Genomic DNA, 20,448 nt, shown 5'->3' with positions numbered 1-20,448 from the left:
AGGAACAAGATTTGTTAAAAAAAAAAAAAAAAAAAAAAAAAAGTCTCAGCTGGTCTCTGGCTAACTCAGAAATGAGGTCATATGTTCAAATTTATGAACAATCCCTTAAAAAGGTACACATTGATGGCTAAATTTTAGTATAAAATCACACCAAGAAAAATGATTGTAATTGTGTCGTCAAATCAATTTAAAAATTGCGATTGAAAGTTGAGTCAAAGTATTATATTTTTTGTGTAGGAAAATCACGTCAGTTCTAAAAAAGCACTAACACATCATCCTCCTCCTTCCAGGTGTTCATTATAAAAAAAAAAACAGTGACCCATTCACCAACTTATCTCTCATGACATTTCAAGGACTATTAGCTTCATATTTCATATTTGTATAAATAAAAGGTGGTTCAAATGTTTGTATCCTTATTCTCACTTAAATACTAAACCTAATAAGGTAACCATACATGTTATGAATTTCTTGTTATTTCTTGTTTTCATTCGCTATGACATCAGCTCACAGCAGCTATGTTGTCACTTCTGGGACCTGCCAAGTTTGATGAAGGAAAGTTAAAAAATCTTGCACCTTCAACTGAAACTGTTGGTGGAACTCAAAAGCACCCGTTTTGTCTTGTGTTTTGTTTATGTTAAAACTGTGTTATCGTTTTATATAATCTATGCTTATTAGCCAGACCTCGTTTTCTTGCCCAAGAAGAGTGTTATACCACACTTGATAGTAGTTACTTGCAGCATGATCTCTTCTTTACTGGCTGGACTGTCAACTGAACGGTCATGTCTTTCTCACGGTCCTCTGTCTCTCTCAGCACTCTGAAATACAAGTACAATGTATCAGATTGGACTCGTAGTGGCCATGTTTGATGAGTGAGACGTGTTCATATGCATTCATATATGTACCATTTAAAGGGCTGTAAAGCTGATCAGTGATCTTACTTCAATGATCAAAATGAGCTACATACAGCCCGTTATTTTTTGCCAATGTCTCTTTCTAGTGGGCAAGCCAGTATCACTCACCTGGCCAGATGAATCAGCGCATTCATGATGTTATATCCAGAAAAGGCACTGACTTCATAAAACATCATGCAGCCTTCCTGTCAGACGAAAAAAACAAACAATCAGATTTGCGCTGATCTACAGTATAATGGGTTGTGTATACACATGCTTACCAGAGGCGCATCTTGTCACCAGGCTAGGCAGGAAGCCGCTTGGGGCCCCCAAGCCACAACATGGTGAAAAACAGCTAAACTTTAAACTGCAATAGCGCCGATTTGTTTCTAATGTTCATTCTTTTGGGTTTTTGCTTGGGGCCCCCACTGACACTAAAATCGCCTCTGACGCTTACGGTATGCATTGTTTGGAGTCAAACCTGTGCCAATCTCTTGCCCTGCTTTAGTGAAACGGCTCTGTCATTCTCCAAGTCCATTTTGTTCCCGAGGACCATTATGGGGATATCGTTTCCCACTGCTTCATGTATATTGGCAATCCATGGCCCCACGGCTTCGAATGACTCCTCCACTGTGATGTCGTAAATGATTACAACGCCATCAACTCTTCGGAAAAACTGCTTTGTGATGCTGCGGTATCTGTGGTACAAAAGAACATCACCACTCTTTGGATTTGCAGTCAATGTATTAGAAATATACATTTCTGTACATGTAGGCCCTACACCGAAATGCTTCCATGCATTGCTTAAATACCTATTTTGAACAGTCAATTTCACAAAATGTACTGTATACTGTATACCTTTTGTCAGTTTTCAAACCAATTCTATTTACAATATTACCATAAACATGGCCAAATAAGAAGAACCCATCAGTTTATAAGACAAACTGCCAGACAAGTGGAATAAAAAATGATCCAAACAATGATCAACGGGTGGAACTTGACAACAGTGTCTACTCTTGCCTCCTCGGCCATGGGCCTCCAAAACTTAATCAAACAAAAGATCATTTCATTGAGCTTTGAGGCAGTAAAGAAAAAAATAAATTAAGTAAATAAAGAAAGGATGAAATAATTAAAACAAAGAATGTTTAACTATTAATTACGGTAGCCTAGTAAACTTGACAAACTTGTTTTGTAGCCAAAAATATTTCTGCCTGGCAAAAGTATTTTCGTCTGGTCCGGGTCCATCAATCACAACACAAGAATGGCTACAGCTATCGAAAAGCGGTCGCTTGATTGGTCAGCGGTTTGGTCCGACCCACAGTTCAAGGTTATCTAAATGGAACAATTCTAGACTAATATTTCATGTTGTCTGGCTCTGCAGACTATATTATTGGGGTATTTTCCCTACAGTTTTGTCTACAGTTTTGTCAGTGAAATGCAAGCACAATCACATCCAGTTCAGGTGACTGACTTGGCCAAAGCGTAACATTTCACTTTTTTTTGTCTAAAACGTTTTTGGTGTCTTAGAAAAAAAGATGATCTTTGGTGGCTTTTAGTAAATACATGACATTTGACCAAAAGGTCAGAAGGCTTTTCTCTTTACCTTTCTTGTCCTGCTGAATCCCACAGCTGTAAAGCCACGTTTATGTCTCCAAGATTAAGAGTCCGGACACTGTAGTCAACCCCTTTCAGACAGAAGACAGTCAAAAGTGAAGAAGTGTGTGTATGAAATCTAACTTCACAGAGTCCATCAAGGCACACACAGTTTACACTCGACTGAAAATAGGGATCTGGCAAAGGAATAGTTACTGTGAAGGAATCGTTTGTGTAATATGAAAATTGACATGTTTAAAAGGCATTTCAAGTTTGTGTGTTTATGGAGTTTGTTGAGCACATTTCATGACTAAAGTATTCTTTTATCAAGCTTAATATCATGCCCATGGCAATGGCTCTCGACCACCATGGCAGTGCTTTTGATCTACCATGTCCAAAAAATAAGTTTAGGATGGCTCGCTCCTCACTAAACATAGACTCATACATACATACTGCCAATTGTCATTTTACACCAAATTATTTCTTGACAAATCGAATGCCTATCTGAGCTTACATCTACTGTTCTTTAAGCCTGTAGTTACTGTGTGTACTGTAAGGGTTGCCAGATGTGTCTGATAATAATGCCAAAATAATGCCCAAAATTGTCCAAAAACCTTCTGGAGCAACTTGATCCCGCCCAATTTGAACCAAATTGTATCGTCGTCTATATGGCAATAAATCTTCATTGCTCGTTTTTTTCCTGCAGATGGCCATCCTAAGCAGCCCAATTGGGCGGGAAATTGTCCAATCTGGCAATGCTATGCACTATAACTATACTCACCCACAGTGGCAGGGGTGTTCCGGTGGAAACGGTCTTCACAAAAGCGGCGAAGTAAGGCAGTCTTGCCAACACAAGAATTACCCACCAGGATGACTTTAAACAGACGGTCAGGGACTACTACAGTTCCCTCCACCTGAGGAATATAAGAAAAGTTCCGTCCACAAAGTGTTTTTTTTTAAACAAAAGACAACTCGGTGCCTATATGGCAGCCCATTTTACATGATCAATAAAATCTGACTCAATAAAAATCAGTGGTGTCTGGGTGCTATATGTTCATTGTCTGATTTCATTTCATCTGCTTTCAATTTTTTTCCCAAATTGTAACCCTACTTACCTGAATTTCCCTCATTGGTTTTTAACCCAGTACACTTAAAAAGCTTGAAGTCACATCATACATTTTTTTCCAGAGAGCCATGTTACAACAAAAAACACCCAAATATTGGAAAATGATAAAACCTGTTGGTGTGTCTCCTTCCCAACTGGCTGGCCACGGAGACTTGAGGGTGTGCCTGGCCTTCTTGCTGCTTTCCTGCTGCCCTTCCGTGGTGACACATTGGCCACGACAGGCTGTGACTGGGACTCTTGGACCGCGAGAGTCGAATCAACGCTGCTCAACTCAAAGACCGTGTTTCCCTCCTCTTCGCTGCTCTTCATCGGCTGCACTTCATCCTCCTCCTCTTCCTCGCTGAGCTGGTGCAGCAGAGGTGGTGGCTCACCCTGCAGCAGGTGAGGAAGGTGGTCCTCCTCGATGGAGATCACTCTGCGCAAAGGCCATCCCGCCTGCGGAGTGTTCAGGTTCTCTGCTGCTGTGGTATCAGGGCGCACAGTTGATTGCGTTTCGGAATAAGGCGTCCCACCACTATGTGCCTCCTTTTCACTTGTATCCATTTTGAGAACTCGCGTGGTGGCCGTGTAACTCAGGGAATGGACGTGCTGTACCGCCTCTTGGTCTGTCGCACCCTCACTGCAACATCAATAAAACTCAAAAGATTAGAACATGAAAAGAGTGCTGTTATGAGAAACTCTGTCAGAAATGAGCAATCCATCGGTTTTATGTTAGGATTATGTACCTAAATCCTGGTATTCGATCACAGACTTGCAAGTTGCTGCAGCAATACTGGCGTTTATGTAGAGTTGAAAGCATAACTGGGAAAGCTGTAATTTAACCTAGTATAGCCAGTGTCAGTATATAGCAGAGTGCACCCTGATTATATTGCTTTAATACATGCGTTTGGGATTTTTGAAAGGATACATCTCTGGGAAAGACTGTGGAAGATATTTGCCGTATCCCTTGATTCCAATATCCCCTAAAGCCAAGAAATAAGCTATACTGTGTTTTCCAGAAATACCTCCCTCTCAAAAAGACTGCCCATGTACTCTTAAAGGTGCAATGTGTAGGATTATAAGTGTATAACTATGAAAAAAATACCTCTTAACAGAATTATTTCTGTCTTTTCGCTTGAGTGAAGGGATTCTGGTTGGTCTTCTAGATGACCTCTGAGGAGTTGATTTTGGTTTCTATGGAAAATAATTAAAGTGACTTCTGAATTGTTATAGTATGTACAGTACATATACAGTGAATAAAGATTCATTCATCTGCGAAATAATCTGAAATGGATGCTACTTACCAAGAAAGTGATATCTCTCTCATCTCTTAAATGTTTATTCATCTCTCTAATTGGGGAATGAATAAAAACCATCAAATGATATAATGCTTTACCAGCAAAACCCTAAAACTGAGAGAGAGAGACTGTTCAATAAAGCTTTCATATAATGCAATGGATTTTTAATGCCATTGTCTTAAATTCTATTAAATTAAATTACACAGCAAAATATAATATAATAATAATCATTATAATTGGTATGGCATGACAGTGCCATAGCAGTGTCGTAACGCATTATGGATGTGTCATAAACATTATGTCCATGTCATAAACATTTTATGACTGCTATTATGTGACAATTGGTTTTGGTAAAAACAGCCCAAACAATGTCCATTTTTCATGACCATAATGCATTTATGACATTGTCATAATGTTTAGGACTCATCCATGTCTGTGCCATGTCACTGTTTTGACAGTTATGACACTGTCATGGTAGGCGTATGATGTCGGCATGAAGTTAAGTGTAACTGAAAATTATATGAGGTGTTCGAGACTTTACTGGGAGCCAGTGAACCTGCATTAGTGTGGATGTAATGTGTTGCCACAAGATAAAGGAGATGTTATGAAGACCATTTTCAGTCTAAACTCAATTTGGACAAAAAGTAACTTTGCACTTTGTCTTTGTAGGGCAGATTACAGTACTCTTTGCAGTAGTCCAGAAAGGAGGTGATGAATGCATCACTGAGGGTTTCAGTCACAGTCACAGACTGAAGGACCGGTGTCTGGAGATGATTTTGAAGTGGAAGAAAGCAGATTTGATCATGTATTTTGATGTGAGATTTGAGTCCATAATGATACATAGGTGGCGTTCTTCTTATGATGGCCTGATGGTACAGCAATTAACATGCAGTAGGAGACCGCCAACCTACTACAGCCACGATGAACTCTGTTTTGTTGTTGTTTATGTACTGTAGTTTGAGTAGGCTGGCGGTGTCAGTGTACAAGAGTAAATCAGTAATAGCGTTACCTCAAAAGATCTAGCTGTTTCATCAGACTTTGCTTTTCTCTCTGCAGTCCTTCCGTGACACGATACATCTCCCTGTGACAGATTATTTACAGATTTACAGATTATTTACTTTACATGAAACTGCACTTGATAAGCCAGCATGACAAACCGGACAAGATGACCATGTACTGTATGTCACAATGAAAGAATGCCTTACATCTCTCTCTCTTGCTGTAGTCTGGAGGCCTCCTCCTGTAGGATTGCCAACTGTTCCTGGGCCCTGGTGAGCTCGTGCGACGTGTGACTCAGCTCGCGTAAAAGCTCCTCATTTGTAATCTTGAGTTTCACACTCTCCACGCGGCTCATCTGCCGCTCACTGAACAGCTCTTGACACTGGCGCTCCAACTGACACAGTTACACAAGTTTGTTATTTTAAATCATCAGTCGAACATCAGAATGTCTCGGTAACTGTTTAAAATAATGTGTACACATACAGTATAGAGCAGCCTGACATTACGAATGATCCTCTCACTGACAAAATGCATTAGTCAATTGCGTGAAATGACAAAGTCTGTTTCAACTTCCACTCATGATAATAATCTTTTTGGATTACCCCCAAGTGCAAACTGGCGCTTGTGAGGGTACATTGCAGCTTCTTACATGCCTACTGTAAATGTATTTTGTATGCACAGCATGTACTTTACTTTTGGTGTCAATTCAATATGCACTTTATTATCCAATTTAATATGGCATTTTTTGATTGAGCATTAATGTCTCTTGTCCAATGACGTATGGGTACCCTCTACTGTTTACTGTCTGTCCATATTCATGGGCTCTGCTGTTGTGTGTTTCTGTCCATTATATGTATTTGATGTTATGAAAGTGCCAAAACAAACGCCGGTCAACTGTGTTGACAAAACATATTGAATATTGGCTCACTAACCCTTCTCTGTTTCTGGAAAAGCTGATCCAGCTCCTGCTCTTTGCTGCTTAGCTGTTCTTGTAGGTCCTTGCTCTTCAAAAGAAGGCGCTCCGAGTCCTAAAAGACATGGGCTGCATATTCTTTCAACAGCAAACTCACACTTTATTAAAGGTAGAAAGTAATTTTCTAGTTTCTACTTCATTTCCAGAATGTAAGCTGCCCACTTACAAATGTAATATTTTTCATGAATATTTACTACCACCACTTAAGTTTTCATTATGGTGTGGACATTTACACCTTTCATACCTGAATAAATAATAAACCAATCTTTAGTAGTATGACCAAAGGACAGTAAGTTTTGCAGCTTACCTTTCAGGAAATTCAAAATGGCGGACATGGAGAAGATCCACCTTTTCATGTATTAAAAATGCAATTTGAAGTGCAAACAATGTGAAGTGCTAAATGAATAAAAAGGGGTCATTTCACGTGAAATCAGACACTTTGGGACCCGACCGACCCGAATTTCAATCATACTTGGTGTGCCTTTTTAGTAGCAAGGTAGCACCCCAGAACTGCATTGGTTTGAATCTGACACTAATATTAAGGGAGAAACAGACTAGGAAAGGTTCACATGTGAGGGTAGGACACTATACATTCAGCCTTGAATATATCAGTCAGTGTTGGTCACAAAAAGATGCCTGTGGTGTTGTTTGAAAGCTCTTTTCTGGCTCTACATATTACACAATCAGCTTGGAATGCAACAACTCTCAGAATGAATCATGATAAATTGAAAAATTAAAAATTGAATATCTAAAAAAGCTATATTTTAAAATGGCCAGCTCCTTGTCCAAACGTAGCCGGCAATGTCATGAGTAACACCTCAAATGCTGGTGTTTGGTTCGTTATTCATTTCAGAGAGAATTTGACTCACAAATATGGCATCATACAGACCACTTACTAATAATATGGTAATACCATAGTTGCATCACATGACAAAACAAAAACAAAACAAAAATGGTCAGTGTCCATGGTCCCAGGTTTCAGAAACTAAGGCAGATGTCCATGTATACACACCAAATGATGATATGTGAATGTTTGAACATTCCTTCTCTGTGTACCTGTGCCATCTTCCCTTTACCGTACTTTAAAGAGATAATCAATGGCTACACTCTCATTTTGTACTCTACCAGTGCATTTGAAGCAGCAGCTGTGTCTTTTGTAGATAATGTATAAGTACGTCCCGTTGCAGTTACAGGTTCCACTACCAGAAGCACATCCTGATGATCCATGACAAGTCTATCTGGTCTGAAGGGAAAAGCGAAGGATGGAGATGGTCCTTGAGGATGCAGGAAGTTCAGTTTCACCTCTCCAGTGCTCGGCATACATTCCTCAACACATGCTAGCCACCAGTTGCCATCATATACAGCTACAACATACCCTTTGATGCTTGAAAATGTAACACATTCCTTTACTGAGCTCACTCTTTCAACTCTACCTTCTCTGAATGCTGAAAATGGCCTAACTTCCACTGTGTCCATTGACAATGGGCAGAAGCTGTGTATTTTTTGAGTACCTGGAATAGTTCTTGCAGATTCAAACCTTTTCAACAGGTTCTCAGCTTCATGATGGTACATCTCTGTTGTGGCAAACTGGCAATGGATGTTCTTGACATTATCCTTGACTGACTCCCATTGATTATCTCTTTAAAGTACGGTAAAGGGAAGATGACACAGGTACACAGAGAAGGAATGTTCAAACATTCACATATCAGCATTTGGTGTGTATACATGGACATCTGCCTTAGTTTCTGAAACCTGGGATCATGGACACTGACCATTTTTGTTTTGTTTTTGTTTTGTCATGTGATGCAACTATGGTATTACCATATTATTAACGCGATCCCCACATATCTGCTAAAAAACATACTTGGTTGCTTAGCAGCACCTTTACTGCAAATTGTTAACACCTCTATGCTTACAGGCATTTTTCCAAGCTCATTCAAAACAGCCATGGTAAAGCCACTCCTAAAAAAGACAAATTTAGATCAGAATTCTTTAAACAACTACAGACCTATATCAAACCTCCCCTTTATAAGCAAGGTACTAGAAAAAGTTGTATTTAAACAGCTTAATCAACATCTGGCTGGGAATGATATCTTGGAAAAATTCCAATCAGGCTTTAGAGCCAACCATAGCACCGAAACAGCACTAACCAAAATAATAAGTGATCTTAGGCTCAGCACTGCCGCAAACAAAGTTTCAGCACTTATCCTCCTCGACCTCAGTGCCGCCTTTGACACGATAGACCACAACATACTAATTGACCGCCTTGAATCTTGGGTAGGCTTGTCCGGTCACGTCTTAGAGTGGTTCAAAACATATATTACAGGAAGGCAGTTTTTTTGTCACCATCGGAGAATACGTCTCCAACAAGTATGATGTGCCTTTTGGAGTTGCTCAGGGTAGTTGCTTGGGCCCTCTCCTCTTCTCTCTCTATATGTTGCCCCTGGGCTCCATCATCAGAGAGCACAATGTTGATTTTCATAGCTATGCCGATGACACTCAACTATATATCTCTGTAGAGCCTAGCCAAACCACTGCCATTCACTTGACTAAATGCATGTCTGCCATCACAGATTGGATGAACAGTAACTTCCTAAAATTAAATGAGGATAAAATTGAAGTGTTGCTCATTTGGCCTAAGAAAAAACGTGCAAAACTCCACTCAAGCCTAGGTGACCTAAGCATGCACATTAAAGATAAGGTTACTACCTAGGTGTGTGGTCATAGACTCGGATATGAGCTTTGAGTCTCACATAAACAAGATAACAAAATCTGTTCTTAGAACTTAGAATCCATCTTAGAAATGTCAACAAAGTGCGCGGCTTGGCCCCCCGACAAGACGCTGAGAAACTTATTCATGCCTTTGTCACCAGTAGGATAGACTACTGCAATGCTCTCTTCTCTGGTCTCCCAAAAAAATTAATTGACAAATTGCAACTCATTCAAAATTCTGCGGCAAGAATCCTAACAAGAACCAGAATGGGAGAGCACATCTCTCCTGTCTTGGCAGACCTGCACTGGTTACCTGTCTCATACAGAATCGACTTTAAGATTCTGCTCACAGTATTTAAAGCATTAAATGGACTTGCCCCTAGCTATATCTCAGACATGCTCTCTTTTTATGCCCCTGCTCGAGCTCTCAGGTCCACTGATGCCAAGCTGCTAAGGACCCCCCCACCCCCCCGCAGAAGAAGATCGGCGACGCCGCGTTTGCCTGCTATGCGCCCAAGAGATGGAACGCCCTCCCCATCGAGATCCGATCAGCCACCTCCGTCGACGCCTTCAAGAAGCAGCTGAAGACCCACCTCTTCATCCTTGCCAACTCCTAGCTGCCAAGGCGTCATAGTGTCCCAGCTGCCGCAGCGCCCTTACTACTCGCAACCAGCCCTGGCAGGGGGCTCCCCTAGGTGGCCGCTGGTCTCTGCCTGAGGTTTCTTCCTGACTATAGGGGGTCTTTTTCTCAGACCTCACTGAGCTTTTTTTTCCCCCTTACAAACTATGAATCAAGCGAAAGGGAGTTTTTCCTCACCCCTGATGCCACCAGAGGCCGCACCTGAGCGCCCAATCTCTGTGTGACTATCTATGACTTATGATAGGCCCAGCCACTATGGACCTTACACATCTAAGAATCCTGGTCCTAACCTACGTTGACCTTATGACTCTACATTCTCTGTCTATCTCTTCTTCCTCTGCCTTCCTGCTTTTCTGCCTCTCCTCTATACCTCTCCTTTTAAATCTATCTCTAACAATGTTTCTTTTTCCCATTTGTTAAGCACTTTGAGTTACATGCCTTGTATGACACAGTGCTATACAAATACAATTATTATTATTATTATTATTATATTATTATTATTATTAGTAAGTGGTCTGTATGATGCCATATTTGTGAGTCAAATTCTCTCTGAAGTGAATAACGAACCAACCACCAGCATTTGAGGTGTTGCTCATGACATTGCCGGCTACGTTTGGACAAGGAACTGGCCATTTTAAAATATAGCTTTTTTAGATATTCAATTTTTAATTTTTCAATTTATCATAATTCATATTCTGAGAGTTGTTGTATTCCAAGCTGATTGTGTGATATGTAGAGCCAGAAAAGAGCTTTCAAACAACACCACAGACATATCTTTGTGACTAACATTGACTGATATATTCAAGGCTGAATGTATAGTGTCCTACCCTCACATGTGAACCTTTCCTAGTCTGTTTCTCCCTTAATATTAGTGTCAGATTCAAACCAATGCAGTTCTGGGGTGCTACCTTGCTACTAAAAAGGCACACCAAGTATGATTGAAATCCGGGTCGGTCGGGTCCCAAAGTATCTGATTTCACGTGAAATGACCCAAAGGTCAAAAAGGTCAAAGTTGTACCTTTAAGATAATTCCATCTTTTTCAATCTTAATCTGCTGCTCCATTTCTTCATACAAACGTCGGATTTCACTGTCGTGCACAGCAGCATTCCTGAGAAAGATTCAAGATTTAAGAATTTTATCATCATTGTCATTGAAGTGAACAAAATAAGGTATGGAGCAACAACACTGCATAGTTTCAAGTAGTAGCCTATGTACATGGAGTCAAAATGAATAATAATGTTTTTTTTTTTATTTATTTAAGCCGGGCATACACTGTGCAATATTTTTAGTTGCAGGTGTTCAGCTCCTGCTCACACTGTACGAGTGAATCGCAAAGTTTAAAAGTTCACATCTCAGGACTCATGTCCTCACACTATATGACCTGATGGTCGAATGCGACCCAAGTTTTCACATTTACAAAAAGTAACCCTTACCTCCGAAGGGCATTCTCCATCTCTTCCTTTTCTTGTTGTGCTTCCTTGATCTGGTATGTGACCCGAGCCAAAAATTCCTCAAAGTTGTAAAGGAGGTGCGGTTCATCATTTCGGAGTTGTGTCCAAAGACTCCGCACCTCTCCTGGCCTGATAAGTAAAGAGAGGCAATGTAAACATTGCCCTTTTAGAATATATAGGTCATCCTACCGCTTGACCTGTATGTCTGTGAAGTTTAACTTTTCGGTAACACTTGACGCCGGTGTCATAAGCATGTCATTACAGTGTCATAACAGTGTCATGACACGGTCATAGATAAGTCATAAACATTATGTCCATGTCATAAACATTTTTTGGCTGTTGGCCTTAAAGGATAGTTCCGGCGTAAAATGAAAGTTTCACCATCGCTTTCCCATGCCACATAATGTATCTAATGATGAGCCATTCCGGGCAATGCCGCGCCGTTATGGAGTTAGCTCATTTTAAGCTTTTTGGTGAAAAACGCAGCCAATGCATCACGGCGGGGCCAATTATAAGCCTATTATTTTCTGATGTTTCCCCGCTATAAACAACTTCAAAAACGCTACACACTTCATCACAAAGGTCTCGTCAATCAAACCGAGGCACAGAGAATGTCATCGGACCACACAGTCTTTCACTGGCCAGTGTTTTCAGAGGTGTCTCACTGTTGCAACTCTATGACCCGGATGCAGGCTACTCAATCAGGTGGCTAGGTAGGCTAAACATGGTCCGCGGTTCTTACACCGGCTGCGACCGTAAAATGAAAAGCTGGAACCCCGACCGTTTTCACCGACTGCCACTGTCTAAACCAGCCATATTACGGGAATGGCTAATAGCATTAGAAGTGGACGAAACTGACGTAACGGACATTCGGTTATGGCAAAGACAACTTAATGTCACTTAAGGCTAACAGTCATAACATGTTTATGACATGGACATAATGTTTATGACACATGCATAACACTATTATGACACTGTAATGACATGCTTATGACACCGGTGTCAAGTGAAGTGTTACCAACTTTTCTTTTATCAAATATATATTATGTATACTTTAAGTAAGCTCTCCAATTTTACCCACTGGATCAAACATGAAAGATAGAGAAGCTAGCCTTGACCATAGCCCAAGGGAGAGCACCCAACCCTGCACAGCTACAGACAATGAAGAAAATCATCTCCTTTGCTACTTTCCTTTAAATTCATTTTTGTAATTTGTGATTTCTTTCCGCACATATGAATTCACTGTCATTCCACTGCAAGCTAGGCTACAAGATTAGGGTTGTATGTGACAAATACATTACTCTTACATGACAAACGAAAACCTACTCTTCAAAAACATTGGTAGCTCCAAGGCCCTCGAGCAGCATGACAAACTGTTTGTCTTCCTCCTGCATGCTCCTCATCATCGCACCTTCCCACTGGTTCTGGTACACAGCTTCTGAGCTCTTCAGTGGATTGGTGGCTTGATCCTCTGCCTTCAAGATCTTCCGGCTATGCAAGAAATCGCCTGAGATATGACCAGTACAATTAGTACATCATATTGGCATTTGAAGAACTCAAATGGAAGTAACCCATGTTCAAAGATTCTGTGCATTCATTGCTTTTCGATCTTCAGCTTCTCAAGCTATTTGACACTACGTATATCAGACTAAATGGATCAGAAATTATGTCTCAATGATATATAATTTCTTAACATTCATTATGACCTTGTTTTATAACCAAGTTTGTTTCATAACCAAGTTGACCATTTTTAATAACAAAATACTGACAGGGCTATATGAATACATAAGCAGGGTGTCAAACTCAAATCGGCAGAAGGCCAAAATCAAAATCTGGAGCGAAGTCGCGGGCCAAACTCAATATTTTTTTACCAAAATGGACTGAAATCGCTCATTACACAGATTCCCATCATCGTTCAAGTGTGCCTACACATATTCTATTGCATTGGAGTGTGAGCTGTTTCAATGGCCTAGACCCATTCATATTGTTGTGATATACGCATTTTCATGTTCAAATCTTAATACTATACAGTTATGGTGTATGTGGGCCAACTGTAATACACATTTGAAATAAAATAAAAATACAAATAAAATAATATGGCTCTGAGGGCCAAATTCAGCCCCCGGGCCTGAGTTTGACATCCCTGCGTAAAGCTTGAGAATGATGCCGTTTTAAACTATTGTTAACCCTTACACACCCTTCAAATCTCATGGCCTTACCTGTGCAAAGTACCATGTCAAGAAGGGTCTAGACCAAATTATGAACCTAAATGTGTATGTGAAAATATGAACTCTAAATTTGACATTCACTTTACCACTTCGTGCGGAGCCTCTGCTATAACCTTACTGTTGCCAAAATAGTAATGGATGGATCTGTTACTGAAGAGATTTGGTGATGTAAGAATGTAAAAAGTAATTGTACGTTCATGCTTGGATTTCATGATAAAAAGCAGAAAGCAACAGCAGCACCATTTTCCCAGCTATCTTCACAAAACATGGCTGCATAATAGCATTAACCTAACTGTAAAATGAGATATTTAATTGGTAATTTATTTTTATGAGTAGCACTTACTAAAACCAGAGGAAAATTCTCCAAGAGTGAGGTACCCATTCCTGTCCAGATCCAGTGAATCAAAGACGTTCTCTAGTTCCTCTTCACTTAGAGGTAGCTCCTTATGAAGCCTCTAATAAAGAAAAGAGCAAAAGGTTACATTACACTTACATTGCATTACACTTACAGGTATAACAGGGTATTGGGTTCAGTCCCTGGAGCAATGTGGGGTTAGGTCACTGCCACTGGCTCAAGGCCACCTCAGCCATGGATGGAGGTGTAGGGGGAGGTAAGGGTGGGATTCAAACCTGCAACCCTCTGATCTACACTCCAACTCCTTAGGTCCCAACCATGACACCTCGGCCTCCCCCTATATAGTTAAAGAACCTGCCTGTGAGTAGATTCAAAGGCATTGTCTTAAACTAATATAATAACTTGTGCTTTGGGGTACTTTTAAGACCCGCATTGGGACACTGACCCTTTTTACCTCCGCCAAGGAGGTAATGTTTTCGGCCGTGTTGGTTTGTCTGTTTGTTCGTTTGTTTGTCAGCAGCAGCATAACTCAAAAACTATTGAACGGATATGGACGAAACTTTGTGGGGGTGTTGGTAATGACCCAAGAAACAAGTGATTAAATTGGTGATCCGGAACACGAGCCGAAACCAGGATGTTTTTTAAGATTCTACACCATTGCCGGCCTATACATCTAGACGCCCCTAGTGACCGCAAATTGAATTGCAAAATTCCAGTTTCTAACTCTACAAAAACAAGACAGAAAGACAGGGTGTAACATAGTCAAATGTTTTATCAAGCAGCTTCCTTGGCGGAGGTCTGCTCTCTCTGAGTGCTTCTAGTTATATACTGTATGTTTGTTGAAATATAATAATCATATTTCAACATACATATGTAAAAAGGGTCAGTGCTACACAAAACAAATGTAAATTGTCTCAATAAGCGTTCACTGTTCCACTGATGATGGCAAGCTAACCAGGCCCTGAAGCACAAAGCTACTCCCATATAATGATGCTACCGCCAACATACTTAAAAGTGGGGAGGCAGTTTTGATGAAGTCCAATTTTTCTACATGCATGACATTGTGTTCTCAACTTTTGTTTCGACTTAAGTCCTCAGAATATTTAACCTGTAACTCTGTGAATCATATACAGTAAAAGTTTTTTGCAAACTTTTTTTGCAATCTTCAAAAGTACAGCACACTTTCTCTAACGATGCATTTGTCATGTATGCAAGTCAATATTTTTACAGATGGCTTTGTAACCTTTTAGAGCTTTATACAGATCAATCTCTTATTCATAGTTCTTCAGAGAAAAAATGTTGCATGATGCATATAAGACATTGACTCCCCATCAAGACATACTGTAGTTCTTAACTGGTGTGTGGTTTCCACTGGGCAGGGCAGCTTTAAGCGACACCTGAGCTATGGAATTTGAAATCCCTTAAACTGTGTAATACTGTAATCTTATATGTCTGAAATTCTCGAATTAACTCCTGACAGATCCTTAGCCAAAGGGGGTACTTACTTACTCCTCCCTCTCTTGAGAAATGTTCTTATGGTCAATAAAATATGATAACATTGCTTGGATGGTATTCGTTAAAACAGTTGCTGTTTGTTCCAGTGGTGTAGTCTACTTTTTATGGTGGGTATACTGTATATTTGAGCATTTTTTTGAAGTGGGTATACTGTATATTTGTGCTATTCAAAACAATAGATCAATCAATTTTAAGTGGGTATACTGAAATCCCTGAAATTTAGAAGTGGGTATACTCCGTATACCCGCGTTCTACGTAGACTACACCACTGGTTTGTTCCGTCCCAGGTGAAAAAGTGGTTCAATTTAGTACAATAAAAGCATGACTGAAGTGTACTTAGCATGTTAAAAGTGCACTCGTGCTTTTTGTGCTAAGAAAAAGTATGTTTACAATATGCTTATTTAAAGTGTACTTAAAATTAGATGTAATTAAGTTGCTCTCAAAGAAAGTACACTTAGCGAACCATACTTCAAGTGGACTTCGAAGATGTTTGGCTAAAGTGTATTTAGAGGAATATACTAATAGTGTTCTAATAGTGAACTTACTAAAAGTGTATTTTTTAATAACATATTGCAATTGTACTTTTTTAAAGTGCAATATGATTACACTTCACCCAAATGTCTTTGAAGTGTGATTTTCTACAGTGCGCTTTAAAGTAAATCGTTTTAACATATTGCAAGTACACTTTTTCTAAGTGCACCATGATTGTACTTCACCCAAATATCTTCAAAGTGTGCTTATGTCACAGGTGGGGCGCGCGTTTGCTGGCCGCGCCCACTTTGATACTACTACCCTGGGAGTTCACTGCACAACACCAAAAACCAAGACACAAGTTCCAGTTTTCGTTATTTATTTACCACCACTGGATTAAAAGTCAAAGGGGTAGGCCTAGTTGTCTCTGTCCATGACCCTTGAGGGAACCCACCCGCGCCCAAGTCTGAAGTCCACAATGGCATGCTTGGACAGTCCAGCCACCAAGTCCATCAGTGTAGGGGTTGCGACTTGCGAGGTGAATTTCACTGCAACGGGGGCATGGCACACACGTTCAATCGGGAGCAGCTGGCGGTGGTGAGAAGCGATGGGAGTTCTTCTGCGTAGGCCCGGAAGAGGTGGTTGGTCTTCAGCCGTCTTGGGTGAGAGCGAGAGGAAAAGAGAGCGAGAGAGAGAGAGAGAGAGAGAGAGAGAGAGAGAGCACTCACGGGGCGCAGTACCCAGACAAATACAAGTAACTCATCTTCACGGTGGGGTGCATGTCCGTCTCACCCATTTCCATCGAGGCAGGTTCACCTGGCCGTCACTCTGATTGCGGACTCCTTCTGGGCACTATGCCAGTCGCGCTCTCCTCCGAGCTGCCAGTTTGCCTTCTGATCCATAGGATCGCGTCCACTTCTCATCTAACTTCTCGTCCCTTTCGCCTGGCTCTGTCCGTACTGGTGTCCGACGTCTCCCATCTTGCCGCTCCACTTTCGCCTCTCTCTCCCCTCAGGATGGCATTCTCGCAGTCATCTCTCCTTGCGGCTTCCTCCTCACAGTCTAGTTTCTTGCTGTTTAAAACTCTGCTCACCAACCCACGTGCACCAATCACCTCCATCCTCCTCACCTGCGCTCCATTATCCTAATCATGCTCCAGGTGCATTACATTGGGAATGAATGACATCTAGTTTTCGGTTCACTTGGGCCTCAATTGTCACCCCGTGACAATTAAACAAAGTTAATTTAAACATAATGCACCATCATGCATGTCCCATCATAAAATGCACTTCTTGGAGGTAAATTTCTCAAACAGAAAGCCATTCATCCTGAAGGAATATTTTTGGTTTGCATGAAAATATTACTCATTGTTATATTCTGTGTTTATTGTAGGGGGTTTTAAAAGTTAAAGTGGTACACAAAAAATTACCATGTACCCACCGTCATTATGATGGTCACGTATATGTTCTGGTATATATACGCTCACACTTCCCACAGTATCATACTTGGAGGTAAGTTGGAACTGATTGTTCAAACAATGCATATGGTATCATCATTAATCCTAATTCCAAGTGATCAATTGCAGGAAGGGGGTGTAAGCTTGAAAGAAAGTGAAATGTGAAACTGAAATATCTGTAACAATGCAATGATTGTCAGTCGTGCTAGGCTTGCATACTGTATCACTACTGTGACATGTGGCAGAATGTAATGTAGAAGTTCTGGGGACCAGCATGGATTGTAATGTTACATTTATATTATTTCATGTACTTGGGAGTGTACTTAAAATGTACTGTAAATATACTTCAAGCATACCTGTTATATATTTACGATACTTAATATGACATACTTTTTACAGACTTAAAATGTTCCAATGTAGTCCAAAGAAGCATGAAGTTGATATACTTTTATTGAACTTCTAATAACAATAAAATGTTATAGAAGTGTACTCAAGCACACTCTTAATGCCATATGAATGCATGAAAAGCGTGTTTGGAGCATACTTTCAAAAGTATGCTTGTAGTGCACTTAAAGTTGTCCAAAAGCGGTGCCAATTTAGCATCCTCAGTGTGCTGCAAGTGTGCTGAAGTACTGCTTTAGTAGTGCTTCAGCGCACTAATAGTGCAATGAAGCGCACTTTAAATCGCCGAAAATAGTACACTTTGTACTTAGTACGGTCAAAAAAAGTACACTTTAAGTATATGGGTTTTTCACCTGGGGTCTTGTGATTTTTTTAAAAGAGCAGACCATATTTCATGACCAACAGCTGAAATGTAAAACATTTCAATGTACTATCGTTTCCTCTCACTGTATATGAAAGACCAATGAGATTGGTAGCGTTTTAGTGGTTACCCATAGAAAATGCCATTGTAATGTAGGTTTTTTGCATAGCCTCTTACTGTAGCAGGGGTCGCTGGCGACCCTATTCACTTGCTGAAAATGCTTAACTACATCACAACAACATTGCTATGACATTACAGAGAGCCATAGTGCTGCGCTAAGGGGTTAATTCATTTAATTCAATGTGGAATAAGAGATATCAATTTATTGTTTTGTCATCCACTTTCAAAAGCTACATTCAATTTCAGTGTACTGTTTCAGGTCTCGTAAAGCAGACTTCAGTCATCAAGTGGAGACAAATAATTTAAATGTCTGATGTCTGGAATTCTATTGCACTTTGAAAATCACATGATTTTTAATAAATACCCACTTTACATAGATTTAAAGTGTGTATACCTTATGGGACGCCCTGTTTTAACGTACAAACCATGCAAAATAATTCATATGGACTATACAATTCCTATACGACACATACCACAAAAGTGGCCCATTCATTATTTTTCAGTAAGACACATACACACACACACGATGTGATGCAACATCTAAACATTGTACATGGAATGTGAACGAGAGTTAACTAAAATCAATTTAAATCATTTTAAAGAGTTTATCCTATGTTTTATCACATTGTTGGCCATGCTACAGTATGTAGTTCAATTGAGAACAGTGAACTGTGGTTGGTACTGTAATCCGGTCTGGCTCCTGGATTACTTGTAACCAGAGTTGTATAAATTAGAAGTAGAAGTAAAGGGGTAGTTCCACACACTTCTGTATTGTCGTCTGGTGCATCGACTGGAGACAGATAATCTTAACTGGAGAGAAGTCACTGGAGCAGCAGATGCGATTCTTTTATTCTTTTAATTAAGTGCACAACATAAAGACTATGTTGTGCACTTACAATACAATGCAATACAATACAAAATGTATTTAGCCTATATATCGAAGTAAAAGAAGAAAATAATCTCATCTGCTGCTCCAGTGTCTTCTCTCCAGTAGAAGTAGAAGTACTCTACATATGGCTTCAACTTTCTAATATCATACTGTGCTGAAATTCCATCTTCAAGAGTAGGCCTTCCTCTACAAGAGACGGTCCATTATGAAGAGGTTAGAATTAAAAGAATCTTTGCCTCTACTTCTGCTTTAAACAACTTTGCTTACGCACATAGACCAGTGGGTACTTAATTGGCGAGTTGGTGTGTGGAACATGTTCTCAGTACTCACTCTCATGTCTGTACGCGTCACATATCCTTTGCCTTCAAGGTCACAAGCCTGAAAGAACTCCCGAGTCTTGTCCAAGGAGGAGATGCCGGACTTGCTTTTATGCTCTCGAGCTTGACTCCCTGGCTGTCCTTCCATTTTCTCCAAATCTCTACCACAAGGAAATACATAAACATAGGCTATCTTGAGGATTAAGAAGCTCAGCCAGAATCCATTTGTACACTTACTGGCCAATTTATTAAGCACGCCAGTTCAACTGTTCATGGCAACAAATGTCTAATTAGGCAATCATGTGGTGGCAACTCAATGCATTTGGGCATGTAGACATGATCAAGATGATCTGCTGTAGTTCAAACCGAGCATCAGAATGAGGGAGATAAGTGATTAAGTGACTTTGAACATCATGGCATGGTTGTTAGGTTGTTATTTGACAGACTGGTTTGACTATTTCAGAAAGTGCTGATCTATTGGGATTCAAGCACAACTATTTCTAGGGTTAACAGAGAATAGCCAGAAAAAAAAGAAGATATCCACTAAGCGGTGTCACTAGATGCCACTTCTGTCAGCTAATAAGAAAAGGAATCTGAGCCTACAATTTGCACAGACCTGCAGTCTCGATTTCTGCTGAAACACTCAAATTGTAGGATCAGAATATGGCCTCA

At 40.3% G+C, this 20,448-nt stretch overlaps 1 protein-coding gene across 1 annotated transcript; it reads right to left on the bottom strand.

The window, feature by feature from the left end:
- Positions 1–723: 723 nt before the first annotated feature.
- cracr2ab (calcium release activated channel regulator 2Ab) lies at positions 724–20,001 on the bottom strand. The gene is made up of 16 exons (XM_063218128.1): positions 19,790–20,001; positions 14,234–14,345; positions 12,989–13,169; positions 11,645–11,791; positions 11,229–11,319; positions 6,818–6,913; positions 6,092–6,279; positions 5,896–5,967; positions 4,893–4,938; positions 4,694–4,782; positions 3,721–4,228; positions 3,265–3,397; positions 2,494–2,575; positions 1,372–1,588; positions 1,020–1,096; positions 724–815 (listed from the first exon to the last, which is right to left on the bottom strand). Exons 1-16 carry the CDS (start codon positions 19,922–19,924, stop codon positions 728–730), a joined length of 2,262 nt encoding a protein of 753 aa, XP_063074198.1. The 5' UTR covers positions 19,925–20,001; the 3' UTR covers positions 724–727.
- Positions 20,002–20,448: the final 447 nt, after the last annotated feature.

Source organism: Engraulis encrasicolus, chromosome 15 (assembly GCF_034702125.1).
Source record: "Engraulis encrasicolus isolate BLACKSEA-1 chromosome 15, IST_EnEncr_1.0, whole genome shotgun sequence".
Classification (NCBI taxonomy): Eukaryota; Metazoa; Chordata; class Actinopteri; order Clupeiformes; family Engraulidae; genus Engraulis; species Engraulis encrasicolus.
Note: the sequence above shows the minus strand (reverse complement) of the source record. Positions and strands in the feature narration are given on the sequence as shown.